This window comes from Oncorhynchus mykiss, chromosome 12 (genome assembly GCF_057628025.1).
Source record: "Oncorhynchus mykiss isolate SJ-2025 chromosome 12, ASM5762802v1, whole genome shotgun sequence".
Lineage (NCBI taxonomy): Eukaryota > Metazoa > Chordata > Actinopteri > Salmoniformes > Salmonidae > Oncorhynchus > Oncorhynchus mykiss.
The window spans coordinates 32,050,566-32,068,086 of NC_143033.1; the positions used below are offsets into that span (position 1 = coordinate 32,050,566).

At 41.5% G+C, this 17,521-nt stretch overlaps 2 protein-coding genes across 3 annotated transcripts in view; one reads left to right on the forward strand and one right to left on the reverse strand.

Annotated features, from left to right (window-relative positions):
- LOC110537442 (glycerophosphodiester phosphodiesterase 2) overlaps positions 1-2,069 on the forward strand; it is a 69,154-nt gene extending 67,085 nt beyond the window's left edge. For both annotated transcript variants that reach the window (XM_021623495.3, XM_036937394.2), the window contains exon 16: positions 1-2,069. In XM_021623495.3, coding sequence (XP_021479170.2) covers positions 1-77 — 77 coding nt within the window. In that variant the 3' untranslated portion in view covers positions 78-2,069.
- The window catches only part of LOC110537443 (SAM domain-containing protein SAMSN-1), a 25,946-nt gene continuing 10,492 nt past the window's right edge, over positions 2,068-17,521 (reverse strand). Inside the window, exons 4-8 of the mRNA XM_021623496.3 lie at positions 11,721-11,856; positions 9,486-9,637; positions 9,020-9,229; positions 8,642-8,792; positions 2,068-3,212 (exon numbers count right to left, since the gene is read on the reverse strand). Of these exons, the coding sequence (XP_021479171.3) occupies positions 3,028-3,212; positions 8,642-8,792; positions 9,020-9,229; positions 9,486-9,637; positions 11,721-11,856 (834 nt within the window). The 3' untranslated portion in view covers positions 2,068-3,027. The remainder of the gene's footprint in view (positions 3,213-8,641; positions 8,793-9,019; positions 9,230-9,485; positions 9,638-11,720; positions 11,857-17,521) is intronic.

Sequence of the window (17,521 nt, forward strand, 5' to 3'; positions counted from 1 at the left end):
AGGTAAGTAATGGAGTGACCAGTACAGATGAACATCTATATCCAGAGAATGGCTATGACATTGGGCAGTACAAGTGAGCTGTGTCTCTGTACCTGGAGAATGGCCAGGACAATGGACCATTCAGATGAACTGTCTCTATACCATGAGAATGGCTATGCCAATATGCAGGAAGGATGAGTTGTCTCTGTACCTGTCTGCGCTGGTTGTGACAGCTACACTTATGACGGCATAACATGGTGACCGCAACAGGCAGAATCACAATGGCTGCTACTGTAAACATGGATGTTTCTACCAACATGTCGGAAGTTTGAACTTTAAAAAGTTCTGAATGTTCAATATTTTGAAGACTGTTGACCTTCTTGCTGGAGTGACTTTTTTAGAAGTTGTTCTGACGGATCATGGGATGTTTTTCTTCGATAATTTGTTTATATAGCAGAGGAAAAGCGTCCTGCTCTGGACATTGAGTTGAGTTTTTCTGTTATTTTATTTTCCCTCAGAGGATTTTCATGGTTTGGATTTCTGAATACTATGATATAAGACTGAATTCACTAACATGTGTGTCCTCTCCTATCGATGTGTGAATGACATTTTGCATTATGAGAGTGAACTGTTCTTGCATTGTCAAATCAAATCAAATTTTACTGGTCACATACATATGGTTAACAGATGTTATTGCGAGTGTAGCGAAATACTTATGCTTCTAGATCCGACAGACAGTGCAGCAGTATCTAACAGGTAATACGGTTGAAGTCGGAAGTTTACATACACCTTAGCCAAATACATTTAAACTCAGTTTTTCACAATTCCTGACATTTAATCCTAAGAAAACTTCCCTGTCTTAGGTCAGTTAGGATCACCACTTTATTTTAAGAATGTGAAATGTCAGAATAATAGTAGAGAGAATTATTTATTTCAGCTTTTATTTCTTTCATCACAGTCCCAGTGGGTCAAAAGTTGTGGGTAGCCTTCCACAAGCTTACCACAATAAGTTGGGTGAATTTTGGACCATTCCTCCTGACAGAGCTGGTGTAACTGAGTCAGGTTTGTAGGCCTCCTTGCTCGCACACGCTTTTTCAGTTTTGCCCACAAATGTTCTATGGGATTGAGGTCAGGGCTTTGTGATGGCCACTCCAATACCTTGACTTTGTTGTCCTTAAGCCATTTTGCCACAACTTTGGAAGTATGCTTGGGGTCATTGTCCATTTGGAAGACCCATTTGTGACCAAGCTTTAACTTTCTGACTGATGTCTTGAGATGTTGATATAGGACTCGTTTTACTGTGGATATAGATACTTTTTTACCTGTTTCCTGTTTTGCTGTTGTTCTGGGATTGATTTGCACTTTTCGCACCAAAGTACGTTCATCTCTAGGAGACAGAACGTGTCTCCTTCCTGAGCGGTATGACGGCTGCGTGGTCCCATGGTGTATATACTTGCATACTATTGTTTGTACAGATGAACGTGGTACCTTCAGGCGTTTGGAAATTGCTCCCAAGGATGAACCAGACTTGTGGAGGTCTGCAATTTTTTTTCTGAGGTCTTGGCTGATTTCTTTTGATTTTCCCCCAAATGTCAAGCAAAGAGGCACTGAGTTTGAAGGTATGCCTTGAAATACATCCACATGTACACCTCCAATTGACTCAAATGATGTCAATTAGCCTATCAGAAGCTTCTAAAGACGTTACATTTTCTGGAATTTTCCAAGCTGTTTAAAGGCACAATCAACTAAGTGTATGTAAACTTCTGACCCACTGGAATTGTGATACTGTAAATTATAAGTGAAATAATCTGTCTGTAAACAATTGTTGGCAAAAAATTACTTGTATCATGCACAAAGTAGATGTCCTAACCGACTTGTCGAAACTATGGATTGTTAACAAGAAATTGGTGGAGTGGTTGAAAAACGAGTTTTAATGACTCCAACCTAAGTGTATGTAAACTTCCGACTTCAACTGTATATGTTGCCATACTTCTGCTGGTTGTTCTTCTCATCGAAACTTCAGCCCAAAATGATTTTGCCCTGTGTGCCATTCTCACCATAAATGATTTAACAGCTGCATTTCAATAATACATTTGTGTAACAATTGCTTTAATGAAGGAGAGCATTCAAGAAACTGACAGTATGCTACTCACTCTCAAAGCACTTTAACAAAATGTTAAATAATACCATAGATCAAAACCATAAGATACAGTACAAAAATCCTTTAAACCCTCATTTAATCAACAAGCTCTCGCAGTCGCACATCAGAATTAGACGTTCATCCATGTTTCTTAAACATGACATTTTGAAGTTATTCCCAACATCAAACGTCAAAGTGTTTAGTTACTTCTCTGTATAATTCCAAGGTTAAATTTTTAGGTATTAACTCTGAAGTCTTAAGGTTAGGCATTAACACCAAATGGTTAAGGTAAGGGTTAAGGTTAGGGATAGGCTTAAAGCAAAATATCAAAAACAACTTTCTATTGCTGGATTCAAACATGCAGCCTTTGGAGCCACAGGCAGATGCTTACGCACATCTGCCATACCTGTCCACAATACCTACTTAAAGATAACAGCACTTACTGTAACCCCTAGAGCCAGTTTCCACGTCCTCTCCCGACCTCCTCAGACATGTATGGACATTGAAAACTGACTTGTATCATGGGTGACCTGCCTGTATTTAATCTCTCCCATTTCCACAGGCACCTCTTGTACTGTACACCCACACACAGTAAAGTTGACATTGCACATTGTGCTAAAAACAAAGCCTAGCCCACTGTGATGATTTCACAGGTCCAATGTCAATGATTTGAAAGGCTTGGGCTACATCATCATTAACATTTACAAACCAGCAGCCAATCCAACTCACTAGAACAGGAAATTGTGTACAGTAGCTTCATGCATAAAATTGCAGTGCCAGCCACATAGGCTACAGATACTAAATGCAGTATGAAAGCAAATAGGAGTGCTCTTGTAATGCAGAAAAGGGCTTTCACATTAGGTCATGATCTGGGTGAATTGCATCGATCCACATCGATCATTTTTAGGTTAGGTCTGAGCCATGGGAGGATGATGGTGCAGTGCTTGCAGGTGGATGTCTTTCTCCTTGCTGTTGTCTGAGCAGTCCGAAGGGATGTAACAGCCAGAGTCTCTGGGGCAGTCGTTCAGGTCCGCTTTAACACTCTCAGTCGGGGACTTGGCATCCTGGTTTAACTCTCCCTCCTCACCATCACCTAGAATGGAATGGGTATGGGGGCTATGAGAACTTGTATTCAAAAGTAATGGCCACAGATATGCTCCCACAATATCAGAGTAGCAGAAATAACTTTTTTCATAGTTTCCTCTTTCCCCCCAGCCCCGAAATATGCCTATTGTAGCTGGATGTTTGATCTTTATGTAGGCTGTGAAAGCTGTGAGACCATGTTACATTTGCTTACCGCAGCGAAAAGTGAAGTTCAAAAGATAAAAAGGTTTGCATAAGCTTGAAAAACATGACAGATAAGCTAGGGCCGCGCCCATACCACAGTGTCTTACCTCTGAAAATGACATTTCCTGTTAGTAGCTTGTCTTGTCTTGCACCACTCAATGTAGTTTCCTGACTCTGCCTTTCCTTTCATGTCCTTCTAGTAACTGTCCCTTTACAGCCTATAAGCAGTGTTTTGCGTATTTGCAGTGTATATAGATTACGTATACAGTACCAGTCAAACGTTTGGACACACCTACTCATTCAAGGTTTATATTTTTTTTTAACTATTTTCTACATTGTAGAATAATAGTGAAGACATCAATACTATGAAATAACACATATGGAATCATGTAATAACCAACAAAGTTTTAAACAAATAAAAATATATTCTTTGCCTTGATGACAGATCACCTGGAATGCTTTTCTAACAGTCTTGAAGGAGTTCCCACATATGCTGAGCACTTGTTGGCTGCTTTTCCTTCACACTGCAGTCCAACTCATCCCAAACCGGGTTGAGGTCGGGTGATTGTGGAGGCCAGGTCGTCTGATGTAGCACTCCATCACTCTCCTTCTTGGTCAAATAGCCCCTACACAGTCTGTAGGTGTGTTTGGCCATTGTCCTGTTTCAAAACAAATGATAGTCCCACTAAGTGCAAACTGGATGGGATGGCGTATCGCTGCAGAAAGCTGTAAAGCTGAATTCTAAATAAATGATTGATTACAGACAGTGTCACCAGCAAAGCAACCCCACACGATCACACATCCTCCTTCATGCTTCACGGTGGGAACCACATATGCAGAGGTCATCCGTTCACCTACTCTGCGTCTCACAAAGACATAACAGTTGGAGCCAAAAATCTCAGATTTGGACTCATCAGACCAAAGCACACATTTCCACTGGTTCTAATGTCCATTGCTCGTGTTTCTTGGCCTGAGCAAGTCTCTTCTTATTATTGGTGTCCTTTAGTAGTGGTTTCCTTGCAGCAATTAGACCACGAAGGCCTAATTCATGAAGTCTCCTCTGAACAGTTTATGTAGAGATGTGTCTGTTACTTGAACTCTGAAGCATTTATTTGGGCTGCAATTTCGGAGGCTGGTAACTCTAATGAACATATCGCCTGGAGCAGAGGTAACTCTGGGATTTCCTTTCCTGTGGCGGTCCTCATGAGAGCCAGTTTCATCATAGTACTTGATAGTTTTGCGATTGCACTTGAAGAAACTTTCAAAGTTCTTGAAATGTTCCGTATTGACTGACCTTCATGTCTAAAGTAATGATCGACTGTCATCGCTTATTTGAGCTGTTCTTGCCATAATATGGACTTGGTCTTGTACCAAATAGGGCTATCTTTTGTATACCCCTACCTTGTCACAACACAACTGATTGGCTCAAACACAGGCACATCTGTTAACCAGGCACACCTGTTAATTGAAATGCATTCCAGGTGACTGCCTCATGAAGCTGGTTGAGAGAATACCAAAAGTCTGCAAAGCTGTCATCAAGGCAAGGGGTGATAACTTTGAAGAATCTCAAATATAAAATATATTTAGATTTGTTTCACACTTTTTTGGTTATTCAATTATTCCATATAGATATCTCATAGTTTCGATGTCTTCACTATTATTCTACAATGTAGAAAATAGTAAAAATAAAGAATTGTCCTTGAATGAGTAGGTGTGTCCAAATTTTTGACTGGTAATGTTTAGTATAACACATCTTTAGCTATCCATGGCCAGTACAAGATGGCTGATATCCTGTTATTTACACACACTGTGAGGTGAACACAATTAATGTTACATTCTGAAGTTCACTTCTTGCAGTGATATTACTTTGTTAATACAGACAGTCTTTACTGAGTCTTCTACATGAATTCAGTTACTTTCTGACTGAACCCCTTTTGATTTGAATGAAACCCTCCATCAATAAATACATCAAATAGGATCTAAGCTACAACATATATTATGAACAAGAAAAAAAATCTAGATCTGGCAATATTAGATCATTGACGTGAAAGCATAATCCTTGCTCCTGCCTAAAGCTATGCGACGCCCACGAACATTAGCCTTATTCAAAAATGTATTAAAAATATATATTAACTCAGCAATCTACACACAATACCCCATAATGACAAAGCGAAAACAGTTGTTTAGACATTTTTGTAAATCTCTTAAAAATAAAAAACAGAAATACCGTATTTACATAACTATTCAGACCCTTTGCTATTAGACTCGAAATTGAGCTCAGGTGCATCCTGTTTTTTCTACAGCTTGATTGGAGTCCACCTGTGGTAAATTCAATTGATTGGAAAGGTACACACCTGTCTATATGAGATCCCACAGTTGACAGTGCATGTCAGAGCAAAAACCAACCCATGAGGTTGAAGGAATTGTCCATAGAGCTCTGAGACAAGATTGTGTCGAGGCACAGATCTGGGGAAGGTTACTAAAACATGTCTGTAGCATTGAAGGTCCCCAAGAACAGTGTGGCCTCCATCATTCTTAAATGGAAAAAGTTTGGAACCACCAAGACTCTTCCAAACTGAGCAATCGTGGAAGAGCCTTGGTCATGGAGATGACCAAGAATCCGATGGTCACTGACAGAGCTCCAGAGTTCCTCTGTGGAGATGGGCGAACCTTCCAGAAGGACAACCATCTCTGCAGCACTCCACCAATCAGGCCTTTATGGTAGATTGACCAGACGAAAGCCACTCGTCAGCAAAAGGCACATGACAGCCCACTTGGAGTTTGCCAAGAAGGACCTTAAAGACTCACCGACCATGAGAAACAAGATTCTCTGGTTACCAATATTTAACAATTTGGCCTGAATGCCAAATGTCACGTTTGGAGGAAATCTGGCACCATCCCGAAGGTGAAGCATGGGTGGCAGCATCATGCTGTGGGGATGTTTTTTTGGGGCAGGGACTGCGAGACTAGTCAGAATCAAGAGAAAGATGAATGGAGCAAAGTACAGAGAGATCCTTGATGAAAACCTGTTCCAGAGTGCTCAGGACCTCAGACTGGGGTGAAGGTGTACCTTCCAACAGGACAACGACCCTAAGCACACAGCCAAGATAACGCAGGAGTGGCTTCGGGACAAGTCTCTGAACGTGCTTGAGTGGCCCAGCCAGAGCCTGGTCTTGAACCCGATCAAACATCTCTGGAGAGACCTGAAAATAGGTATGCAGCTATGCTCCCCATCCAACATGACAGAGCTTGAGAGGATCTGCAGAGAAGAATTTGAGAAACTCCCCAAATACAGGTGTGCCACTCTTGTAGCGTCATACCCAAGAAGAATCGATGCTGTAATCGTTGCCAAGGGTGCTTCAACAAAGTACTGAGTAAATGGTCTGAATACTTATGTAAATTTAATATTTCAGTTTTTATTTTTTTTTACATTTTAACAAATTTCTAAAAACCTGTTTTTGCTTTGTCATTATGGGGTATCATGTGTAGATCCAAAATGTAACTTTCTTACTACTTCAGGCATGATGTGAAAAACTCACTTTCATAAACTCACTTTCTTACTAATTCTACTTCCAGATGTGAAAAACTCACTTTCATAAGTGGAACTGCAAGTTCCCAAGTTCCCAAATTCCCAATCACATGTTACAATTTTGAAAATACAAATTAGATTAAGAAAACTTCACGTGAAAATCTCACTTTCACATTTGGTAGTGAAACAGTGTTACTCTCCTTGCACACTACTACTTAGCCTACCTGAGCATTATAATTTCAAGTGTGTTAAAGGTCATTTCTTATTTCTGAGCCATTCATTCGGACTGTTACTGCTGCAGGCGCATGCCTCTCTTCTTCATACGTTGGTCAGTGACCATTGGAAGATGCCGAATGAAAATAACAGGTAAGATAGCTCTCTGTGTCTCCAAATCTTATCCTGTTTTACGGTTTCTATGCAAGGTTACATTTTCAAAATGTAGAGATAACATGTTTAACTTTCATTTTCAATTTATAAGTTAAGTTTTGACGAGTAAAAAAAATGTGAGACTTTTACAATGTACATGAGTTTAGTAGCTAGCTAACTAACTTTGGTATGCAAGTCAATGAGAAAAAGATGGCGTCTCTGATGACTCCTTATTTATCATGTTTAACATGTAAACATTTGGTTAATCAGTTAACTTTGTCATTTTATTGTGATTAATCACATTGTCTGAAAGCATTCAAAATACACTGAAAACATCCAAAATACATAATCTATGCAGCTAAAAACAACAATGCAATCTCAAAACAAGTTAACATTGAGGTTAAAGAAAGTGTGCTCATCAATGAACCTAATTTTGCTAAATGTTACTTTGGACAAACTCAAGACGTTAACATTCTTACAATCCTTTTTTATAAAAAAAAATCTTGCATTTGTGCAAATTCTGAATTTGCGATTAATCTGGATTAATCAGCAAATCCTGCGACAAACTTGATTAAAATGTTTTATCGTTTGACAGCCCTAGTTGAAATTGACATTAAAATGGCAAAAAAGGAACATGTGAAAGTGTTGCAGACATGACTTGTCATGGTTGCTTTTGCTGATGGTCATGTGATGAGGTAGCCCCCCTCTGCAACTTCAACATTTGTGTTGATCCTCTTAGTCTAATGGTCAACACGTTGGCTTCACTTGTGAGAGACCTGGGTTCTAATCCTGTCAGTTCTAAAAGTACATGTGAAATGTTGGAAAACCACATGTCTGTGTCATGAAAAATTGTCATGTGTAACAACATGTGAAATGTCACGTGTCCACAAACCCAGTGTTTTTATTAAGGGTATCCTGTTATCATTAGCATCTTTACCTGTGTACCTGATACAGCACATCCGCTGATGGTATGCCCTTCATTACCTGCTTTGGCGATCTGTATACATATGCGGAATACATATGCTTTTGTCAGAACTAACACTATTGTGCATCACCTAAGGCCTAGGTGTTGTCTTAAGTGCCTTTTTTTAATTGTATTTTACCTTTATTTAACTAGGCATGTCAGTTAAGAACAAATTATTATATTTAATGACAGCCTAGGAAGAGTGGATTAACTGCCTTGTTCAGGGGCAGAACGACAGATTTGTACCTTGTCAGCTCGGGGATTTCGATCTTGCAACCTTTCAGTTACTAGTCCAACGCTCTAACCACTAGGCTACGCTGCCACCCTCTGCATTCCACCTGGAAATTTAAGTAGGAGGAAGACTACCCTAACTCACTTTGGGGTTCTTGGAGGCACTCGATGGCTGCCATGAGAAGATGTCTGTGTTCAGGATCAGTCACATTGAGTTCCATCAGATACTTCTCCTTCAGCTCTTGCAGGTCATCTACTGTTTGATAGCCATTCAGGAGCAGTGAAGAGGCATACTCCTACAATACATGTAAACAATACCAATCTGTAAGCAAGTCGCCATGTTGCAATGAAAAACGCAACTAAATTGACATTGACATCAGAAACATATTGTTCCCTAAAGATGCAATTTATCTGGGGATTTTTTCCAAAGAATCCAGGGAACCTGTTTTTTTGCAAGGGATTATTTGTAACCACTTTGAGGAGAGAGACAGAGAAGAGAGGGAGAAAGAGCGAGTCAGTCTACCTCCAGATTGAGGCGCTCTAGGAGCTCCTGTAGCGTTTTGGGACGGGGTCTCCTGCTCCTCCTGTGTGTCCTCATCTTCTGAGGCAGTTCAGGAACCTTCTCTACTATGAGGTCCACGTAGATGAACTTAAAGTTTCCCACCTTGTTGTTCAGCATGCCTGTCCATATACCCACAGGAGGCTTGCTGATTATCTCAATCACATCCCCCACCTGAAAGAAGAATTGGTCCTTTTACTTGAGAAATACTGTACATGTAATAGATCAACACAGCCTACTTTGCAAGACATTGGCTCGATCTCAACTGTTTAGAAATCCAGGAAGATGTGTGGAATGACAGGTTTGACATTTGAGAAAGAGGCAGTCTATAACTATTCATCATAATATGTTATATTATTCTACATTCACAGCAATATTTCAGTCAGTCAGGAATCAGGATACAACTGGTTTAGTCAAGTAGGCTAATTACCTTAAGTTTAAGTGATTCCGTGTCGTAGGGACTGGGGACAAAGTCTGTGTGGACCCGGGCTCTGCCACAGAACTGGCCTGTGTAGGGCAGCACCTCATCCAGCCTCAGACTGTCTCTGTTACTGAAGCCATCTGACCCGCTGGTCAACCCACCTGGGGAGCAGCACACAACACAGTTTGATTGGTAGGAGACCGACAACATGATGTTTGGCTTCACATCAGTTTTTACAAAGACAAAGCCAAATGTGTTACACAGAGCATTTTGGGTACTGTACATCATGCAACATAGTGAGGGAGTTTTCTGCTCCTAGATGAGGATTTATGGTCTAATGGTAGCCTACTTGCTGATTTGAACATTTAAATTATGAAAGGTATGGCAGTGAGTGAAACATTGACAGTTTAGACTTTTGACTGTGATTATCTTTGTCAGGCATCCTTGTTGGGTTAATCAAGGTGCAACAACATGCCTTAGTACAGTTGAAGTCGGAGGTTTACATAGACCTTAGCCAAATACATTTAAACGCAGTTTTCACAATTCCTGACATTTAATCCTAGTAAAAATTCCCTGTCTTAGGTCAGCTAGGATCACCACTTTATTTTAAGAATGTGAAATGTCAGAATAATAGTAGAGAAAATGATTAATTTCAGCTTTCATTTCTTTCATCAGAAGTTCAATCAATTAGTATTTGGCAGCATTGCCTTTAAATTGTTTAACTTGGGTCAAAGGTTTCGGGTAGCCTTCCACAAGCTTCCCACAATAAGTTGGGTGAATTTTGGCCCATTGCTCCCGACAGAGCTGGTGTAACTGAGTCAGGTTTGTAGACCTCCTTGCTCGCACACGCTTTTTCAGTTCTGCCCACAAATATTCTATGGGATTGAGGTCAGGGCTTTGTGATGGCCACTCCAATACCTTGACTTTGTTGTCCTTAAGCCATTTTGCCACAACTTTGGAAGTATGTTTGGGGTCATTGTCTATTTAGAAGAACCATTTGCGACCAAGCTTTAACTTCCTGACTGATGTCTTGAGATGTTGTTTCAATATAACCACATAATTTTTCTGCCTCATGATGCCATGTATTTTGTGAAGTGCACCAGCCCCTCCTGCAACAAAGCACCCCCACATGATGCTGCCACCCCCGTGCTTCACGTTAGGGATGATGTTCTTCAGCTTGCAAGCCTCCCCCTTTTTCCTCCAAACATAATGATGGTCGTTATGGCCAAACAGTTCTATTTTTGTTTCATCAGACCAGAGGACATTTCTCCAAAAAGTACGATATTTGTCCCCATGTGCAATTACAAACCATAGTCTGGCTTTTTTTATGGCGGTTTTGGAGCAGTGGCTTCTTTCTTGCTGAGCGGCCTTTCAGGTTATGTCGATATAGGACTCGTTTTACTGTGGATATAGATACTTTTGTATCTGTTTCCTCCAGCATCTTCACAAGGTCCTTTGCTGTTGTTCTGGGATTGATTCTCACGTTTCGCACCAAAGTACGTTCATCTCTAGGAGACCGAACGCGTCTCCTTTCTGAGTGGTATGATGTCTGCGTGGTCCCATGGTGTTTATACTTGCATACTATTGTTTGTACAGATGAACGTGGTACCTTCAGGCATTTGGAAATTGCTGCCAAGGATGAACCAGACTTGTGGAGGTCTACTGTTTTTTTCTGAGGTCTTGGCTGATTTCTTTTGCTTTTGCGATGATGTCAAGTAAAGAGGCACTGGGTTTGAAGGTAGGCCTTGAAATACATCCACAGGTACACCTCCAATTGACTCAAATTATGTCAATTAGCCAGAAGCTTGTAAAGCCATGACATAGTTTTCTGGAATTTTCCAAGCTGTTTAAAGGCACAGTCAACTTAGTGTATGTAAACTTCTGACCCACTGGAATTGTGATGCAGTGAATTGTAAGTGAAATAATCTGTCTGTAAACAATTGTTGGCAAAAATGACTTGTGTCATGCACAAAGTAGATGTCCTAACTGACTTGCCAAAATGATAGTTTTTTTATTAACATGAAATGTGTGGAGTGGTTGAAAACAAGTTTTAATGACTCCAACCTAAGTGTATGTAAACTTCCGACTTCAACTGTAGATTGGGTTCCATACTTAGATTTTTATCAACCACAATGTGTAGCATGCTTTACTGTAACGCAGAGTAAGCACAAATTGCATTAGTAGAGAGTGAAAGGGAACTTAATTAGTTCAGTAAGGTCTTGGCTGTGTGCCCAATGAGCTTACTGGAATTGCTGTGTCCACTGTTGAGACCGTAGAGACTTTCAAGGGAGTGACTGGACACTCTGTGTCCTTTTGGAAATGAATGGACACCATTAACAATATCCCCTTCTCCTTCTTCATCTCTCTCTGTCCCGTCAACCTACACAGGAAAATACAACAGACGTTTTATTATTTTCTTTGCCCTCCTTTTCTTATGCTGTCACTCCCCATCTCATCTTATCTCACAGCGTGGTAGTTGAGGAGGATAAACAGGAAAAAGCAAAACCAATCAGAGGGCTGGGTCAGGCCAGGGCTCTAAGCTATTCTGTGTTTAATTTATCATGTGCCAAAGCTGCTCAGTATCCCAGGCAGTTTATGTAAGGGCACAGAAGAGCTCCTCTCCTCTCTTCTGCCAAGAGTCCTTAATCCACACAGAGCAGCCTTGCCATTTATTACTGAGACTTGACATGGCCAGGAAGTGTGTGTCATCTACCATAGGCTCTGACTGTCCCTCCCTGGTCCTCTCTGTGAGAGAAGAGTTGCTTCTTTTTAGCTCCACAAATCGCTTGGTGACCAGGTGATGTGGTAATGAGTCTTTGATTTGTTTTGACTCAGTGATGTTTAGACATGTTGGTTGTCACGACACTCCCTTTTAGGGTGAGGATCATAGCCCTCTCTCTCACTCCCTCTCCCACCAAAGGTTTATGAGGGTCATAAATACCTAAAAATCTTTACCACACTCGGGCCAAAATGAAGGTTGAGAATCCCTTTGTTACCACAGAGAAAGACTTTGCAGTACGGTAACCTCAAAAGGTTGAATAATGTAGCAATATTTCAGTATTCCAACCAGTTGAAATTGTCCGTGGGTACATAAAGAACAATCGTGTCGAATTCCTTACTAATTTGTCATGTAACTATCACAGCAGAACATCATAACTGTTTCTCTGAATGTGTATATTTCCCAGTTACCAGATTTACATCTCAATATTGTACAAAATTGCTGATTGAGTATGGGACTACTTTTGAAAATATTAAATGTGATGTTAGCCTTCTAAATTAGAGTGGTTTTTCATGTACAGTTTTAACTAGTCAGTGACTACACCCTGTGAGCACAGACATTTACGTCGGTGTCATGGAACACCCCCTTTTCTACTCCAGAATAAAAGGACTTGTGACAAAATGTACATTTGGTCAAGATAACGCCGGGACAGGGTCCCCATGTTGAAATGGCTACTACTCTAGACCAAAACATGCCAGGTGATGCTGGTGTGTGAAGAGGTTCAAACTACTCTGGTGACCAGAAAACATGGAAGCTGTCTCTACATGTTGAAATGGTTGGCAACTCTACCAAAGAACAAGACCAGAGAACATGGAGATCATTCCCAAGTTGATATGGCTAAGAAATCTACAAACTAAAGAACAATTATTCAGGCTGCAGCTGTTTAAGTACTTTAGTCTGGTAAACGCAATTGGTCGAACGACCGAATGGTACTCTGACATATCCATTACAACAAGCTACAACTACGAAATACTTTAATCTCTAGTGGTCAAACCAGAGACTTTCTGTCAACAATCTATCCAGCAGACGGACCGGCGATCGCAGAGAGGGACAACAAAGGCATACACTCATAAATATGTAAATTCCTATTTTTTTTTGAATGAGGGGTTGTTCATGTTCAAAGTATAAGCATTTCCATGAGTGTAGTGTAGTGTATATAGGGGGGTCCACTCTGAGTTTCCCACTCTTGAGCTGGCCCCACCCCTTTTCTTTGTCTACCAAGCCGTCATATCGGCTTAGCGCACTTGGGACTTTTCAGTGTATCATGTCAGCAACCAATGTAAAACTATTGTGTGTTTATGTAATTCTGTGATTGATTAGTTAGTAAATAAATAATTAAGCCAATTTGTATATCGCTGATTCATGATTTATTTTAGGGTTCGTGCAGATATCCAAGGGTTTGCGACTTTCAGGAATGAGACTGAAGAGGTAACAATACATTAATAGAAGACTGTAATCGATAAGATAATAAAATATCTGAAGAGTTATATTCGGGAAATTGAAACTCTATAAACAACATTTTCCCTTGGTGCCCCGACTTCCGAGTTAATTTAAATTACAGGATTAGTTTGATCACTTAAGGAATAATTACACATAGAGAATTGATTTGATAATATAACAGTCTTCACATTTTTGTATTTATTTTTTATCTATGCAAGTCAGTTAAGAACACATTCTTATTTTCAATGACGGCCTAGAAACAGTGGGTTAACTGCCTTGTTCTTTCGGTTACTAGTCCCAACGCACTAACCACTAGGCTACCTGCCGTCCGATGACAGCAAACGCTACAACAAGGTCTTTGGGCTAAAAGCCTGGGAGTAGGCTAACTTGTTCATAGTGACATGTATTCATGGATGTATTCGTGAAGGGAAGCCAGGCTTACCCAAAAAATGTACCAAGAAAAAATAATGCATTTTTCGTCTCTCTGTGTTTCATAAATGCAGCCTCTTGCGAATTGAAGGAAAATTATCTCACCGGAGAAAGCATCCGATCGAGCAAAACATCACCCTTCTGTCTCTTGTCTCTGGAGGGGTGCGTCACTTGAGTGGGTTGAGTCACTGATGTCATCTTCCTGTCTGTTAGCACCCCCCTCAGGTTTGTGCCGTGGGGTAGATCTTTGTGGGCTATACTCAGCCCTGTCTCAGGGTAGTGGGTTGGTGGTTGAAGATATCACTCTAGTGGTGTGGGGGCTGTGCTTCGCAAAGTGGTTGGGGTTATATCCTGCCTGTTTGGCCCTGTCCGGGGGTATCGTCAGACAGGGCCACAGTGTTTTCCGATCCCCCCCCTGTCTCAGCCTCCAGTTTTTATGCTGCAATAGTTTGTGTCAGGGGCTAGGATCAGTCTGTTATATCTGGAGTATTTATCCTGTCTTATCCGGTGTCCTGTGTGAATTTAAGTACACTCCCTCTAATTCTCTCACTCTCACTCTTTCTCTTTCTCTTTCTCTTTCTCCTTCTCTTTCTCTTTCTCTCTCTCTCTTCCTCTCTCTCTTCTCTCGGAGGACCTAAGTCCTAGTACCATGCCTTAGGACTACCTGGCCTGATGACTCCTTGCTATCCCCAGTCCACCTGGTCATGCTGCTGCTCCAGTTTCAACTGTTCTGCCTGCGGCCATGGAACCCTGACCTGTTCACTGGATGTGCTACCTTGTCCCGGACCTGCTGTTTTGGACTCTCTCTACCGCACCTGCTGTCTCTAACTCTGAATGATCGGCTATGAAAAGCCAACTGACATTTACTCCGGAGGTGCTGACCTGTTGCACCCTCTACAACCCCTGTGAATAATATTATCTGACCCTGCCAGTCATCTATGAATGTTTGAACATCTTGGCCATGTACTCTTATAATCACAGCACAATCTCAGCACAGCCAGAAGAGGACTGGCCACCCCTCAGTGCCTGGTTCCTCTCTAGGTGTCTTCCTAGGTTCCGGCCTTTCTAGGGAGTTTTTTCCTAGCCACTGTGCTTCTACATCTGCATTGCTTGCTGTTTGGGGTTTTAGGTTGGGTTTCTGTACAGCACTTTGTGACATCGGCTGATGTAAAAAGGGCTTTATAAATACATTTGATTGATTGAGTGATTGATCTTTATGTGTAGGCCATCCAGCTGATGCTGTCTGGTCAAAAATAGTATGAAATTGTTTGCTGCCTGTAGCATTGAATGCAAGGGGAGCCAGTGAGCATTGTGCTTCCCTTGATTAAAAAAATAATATAAGCTTTGTGTTAAACTGAGTGAGCACAACTGTGAATGGTCCCGGTGCACCAAAAAAAGTTTCAAGAGAAGCCAGTTTGGATTTGGCTTCACTCCAATCACATCACATCAAGAGCAAAACATCATTGTCAGAAAAAACTTGGCCATTTCCATGGATGGATATAGGGATTTGGACTTGTGGTTTTTACTTAATTATCCGTGCTGGCCAACGATTGTATTCTGATCCAACCATAAATTCATACATTCTGCCCCTGAGAGGATGGAAGTATGTAGCTAGATGTAGTAGGCTAATATTAACTGGCCCAGCAGACTTGGACCAGCTCCGCCACGCTGTCTCCCTGCAGGGAGCCACCATTGGGAGGCATTAGGAGCTACTGCTGGACCTTTTGGAAGGGCTTCGTTCCCTGATGAAATGTCACGACCAAGGGTTCAAGGCTATCATGGAGCGAATCAGTGAGTTAGCTCATAGGCAGCCTGTCACCTCTGAGACCTCCCAACCACCCAGTAACCTGTTTACTATCAGTGGTGAGTTTGTACAGCCTACCCCAGCTCCCCGAGAACCCCACTTACCTCCTCCGGATATTCTGTGGATCCTGGAACCTGCCAGAGTTGAGAGCTTCAAGTTCCTTGGTGTCCACATCAACAACAAACTAAAATGGTCCAAACACACCAGGACAGTCGTGAAGAGGGCACAACAAAGCCTATTCCCCCTCAGGAAACTAAAAAGATTTGACATGGGTCCTGAGATCCTCAAAAGGTTCTACAGCTGCAACATCGAGAGCATCCTGACCGGTTGCGTCACTGCCTGGTACGGCAATTGCACGGCATCCGACCGCAAGGCACTACAGAGGGTAATGTGTACAACCCAGTACATCACTGGGGCTAAGCTGCCTGCCATCCAGGACCTCTATACCAGGCAGTGTCAAAGGAACGCCCTAAAAACTGTCAAAGACCCCAGCCACCCCAGTCATAGACTATTCTCTCTACTACCGCATGGCAAGCGGTCGCGGAATGCCAAGTCTGGGACAAAAATTATTCTCAACAGTTTTTACCCGCAGGCCAGAAGACTCCTGAACAGGTAATCAAATGGCTGCCTGGACTATTTGCATTGTGTGCCCCCCCAACCCCTCTTTTACGCTACTGCTACTCTCTGTTTATCATATATGCATAGTCACTTTAACTATACATACATGTACATACTACCTCAATTGGGCCGGCCAACCAGTGCTCCCGCACATTGGCTAACCGGGCTAACTGCATTGTGTCCCGCCACCCACCACCCGCCAACCCCTCTTTTACGCTGCTGCTACTCTCTGTTCACCATATATGCATAGTCACTTTAACCATATCTACATGTACATACTACCTCAATCAGCCTGACTAACCGGTGTCTGTATGTAGCCTCGCTACTTTTATAGCCCCGCTACTGTATATAGCCTCGCTACTGTTATTTTTCACTGTCTTTTTACTTTTGTTTTATTTCTTTACTTACCTATTGTTCACCTAATATATTTTTTTGCACTATTGGTTAGAGCCTGTAAGTAAGCATTTTTTATATATTTTATTTCACCTTTATTTAACTAGGTAGGCTAGTTGAGAACAAGTTGTCATTTACAACTGCGACCTGGCCAAGATAAAGCAAAGCAGTTCGACACACACAACAACACAGAGTTACACATATAATTGACAAACATGCAATCAATAATACAGTAGAAAAATCTATATACAGCATGTGCAAATGAGGTAGGTTAAGAGGTAAGGCAATAAATAGGCCACAGTGGCAAAGTTATTACTGTCACGACTTCCGCCGAAGTCGGCTCCTCTCCTTGTTCAGGCGGCGTTCGACATCACCGGCTTTCTAGCCATCGCCGTTACATTTCTCATATGTCCATTTGTCTTGTCTTGTTCCATACACACCTGGTTTTCATTCCCCAATCAATCTACATGTATTTAGTCCTCTGTTCCCCATCATGTCTTTGTGTGTAATTGTTCATTGTTAACGGTGTGTGTTCACGCACAATACTTTTATAGTTTATGCTCTGTGTTTTTGGGCACTTAT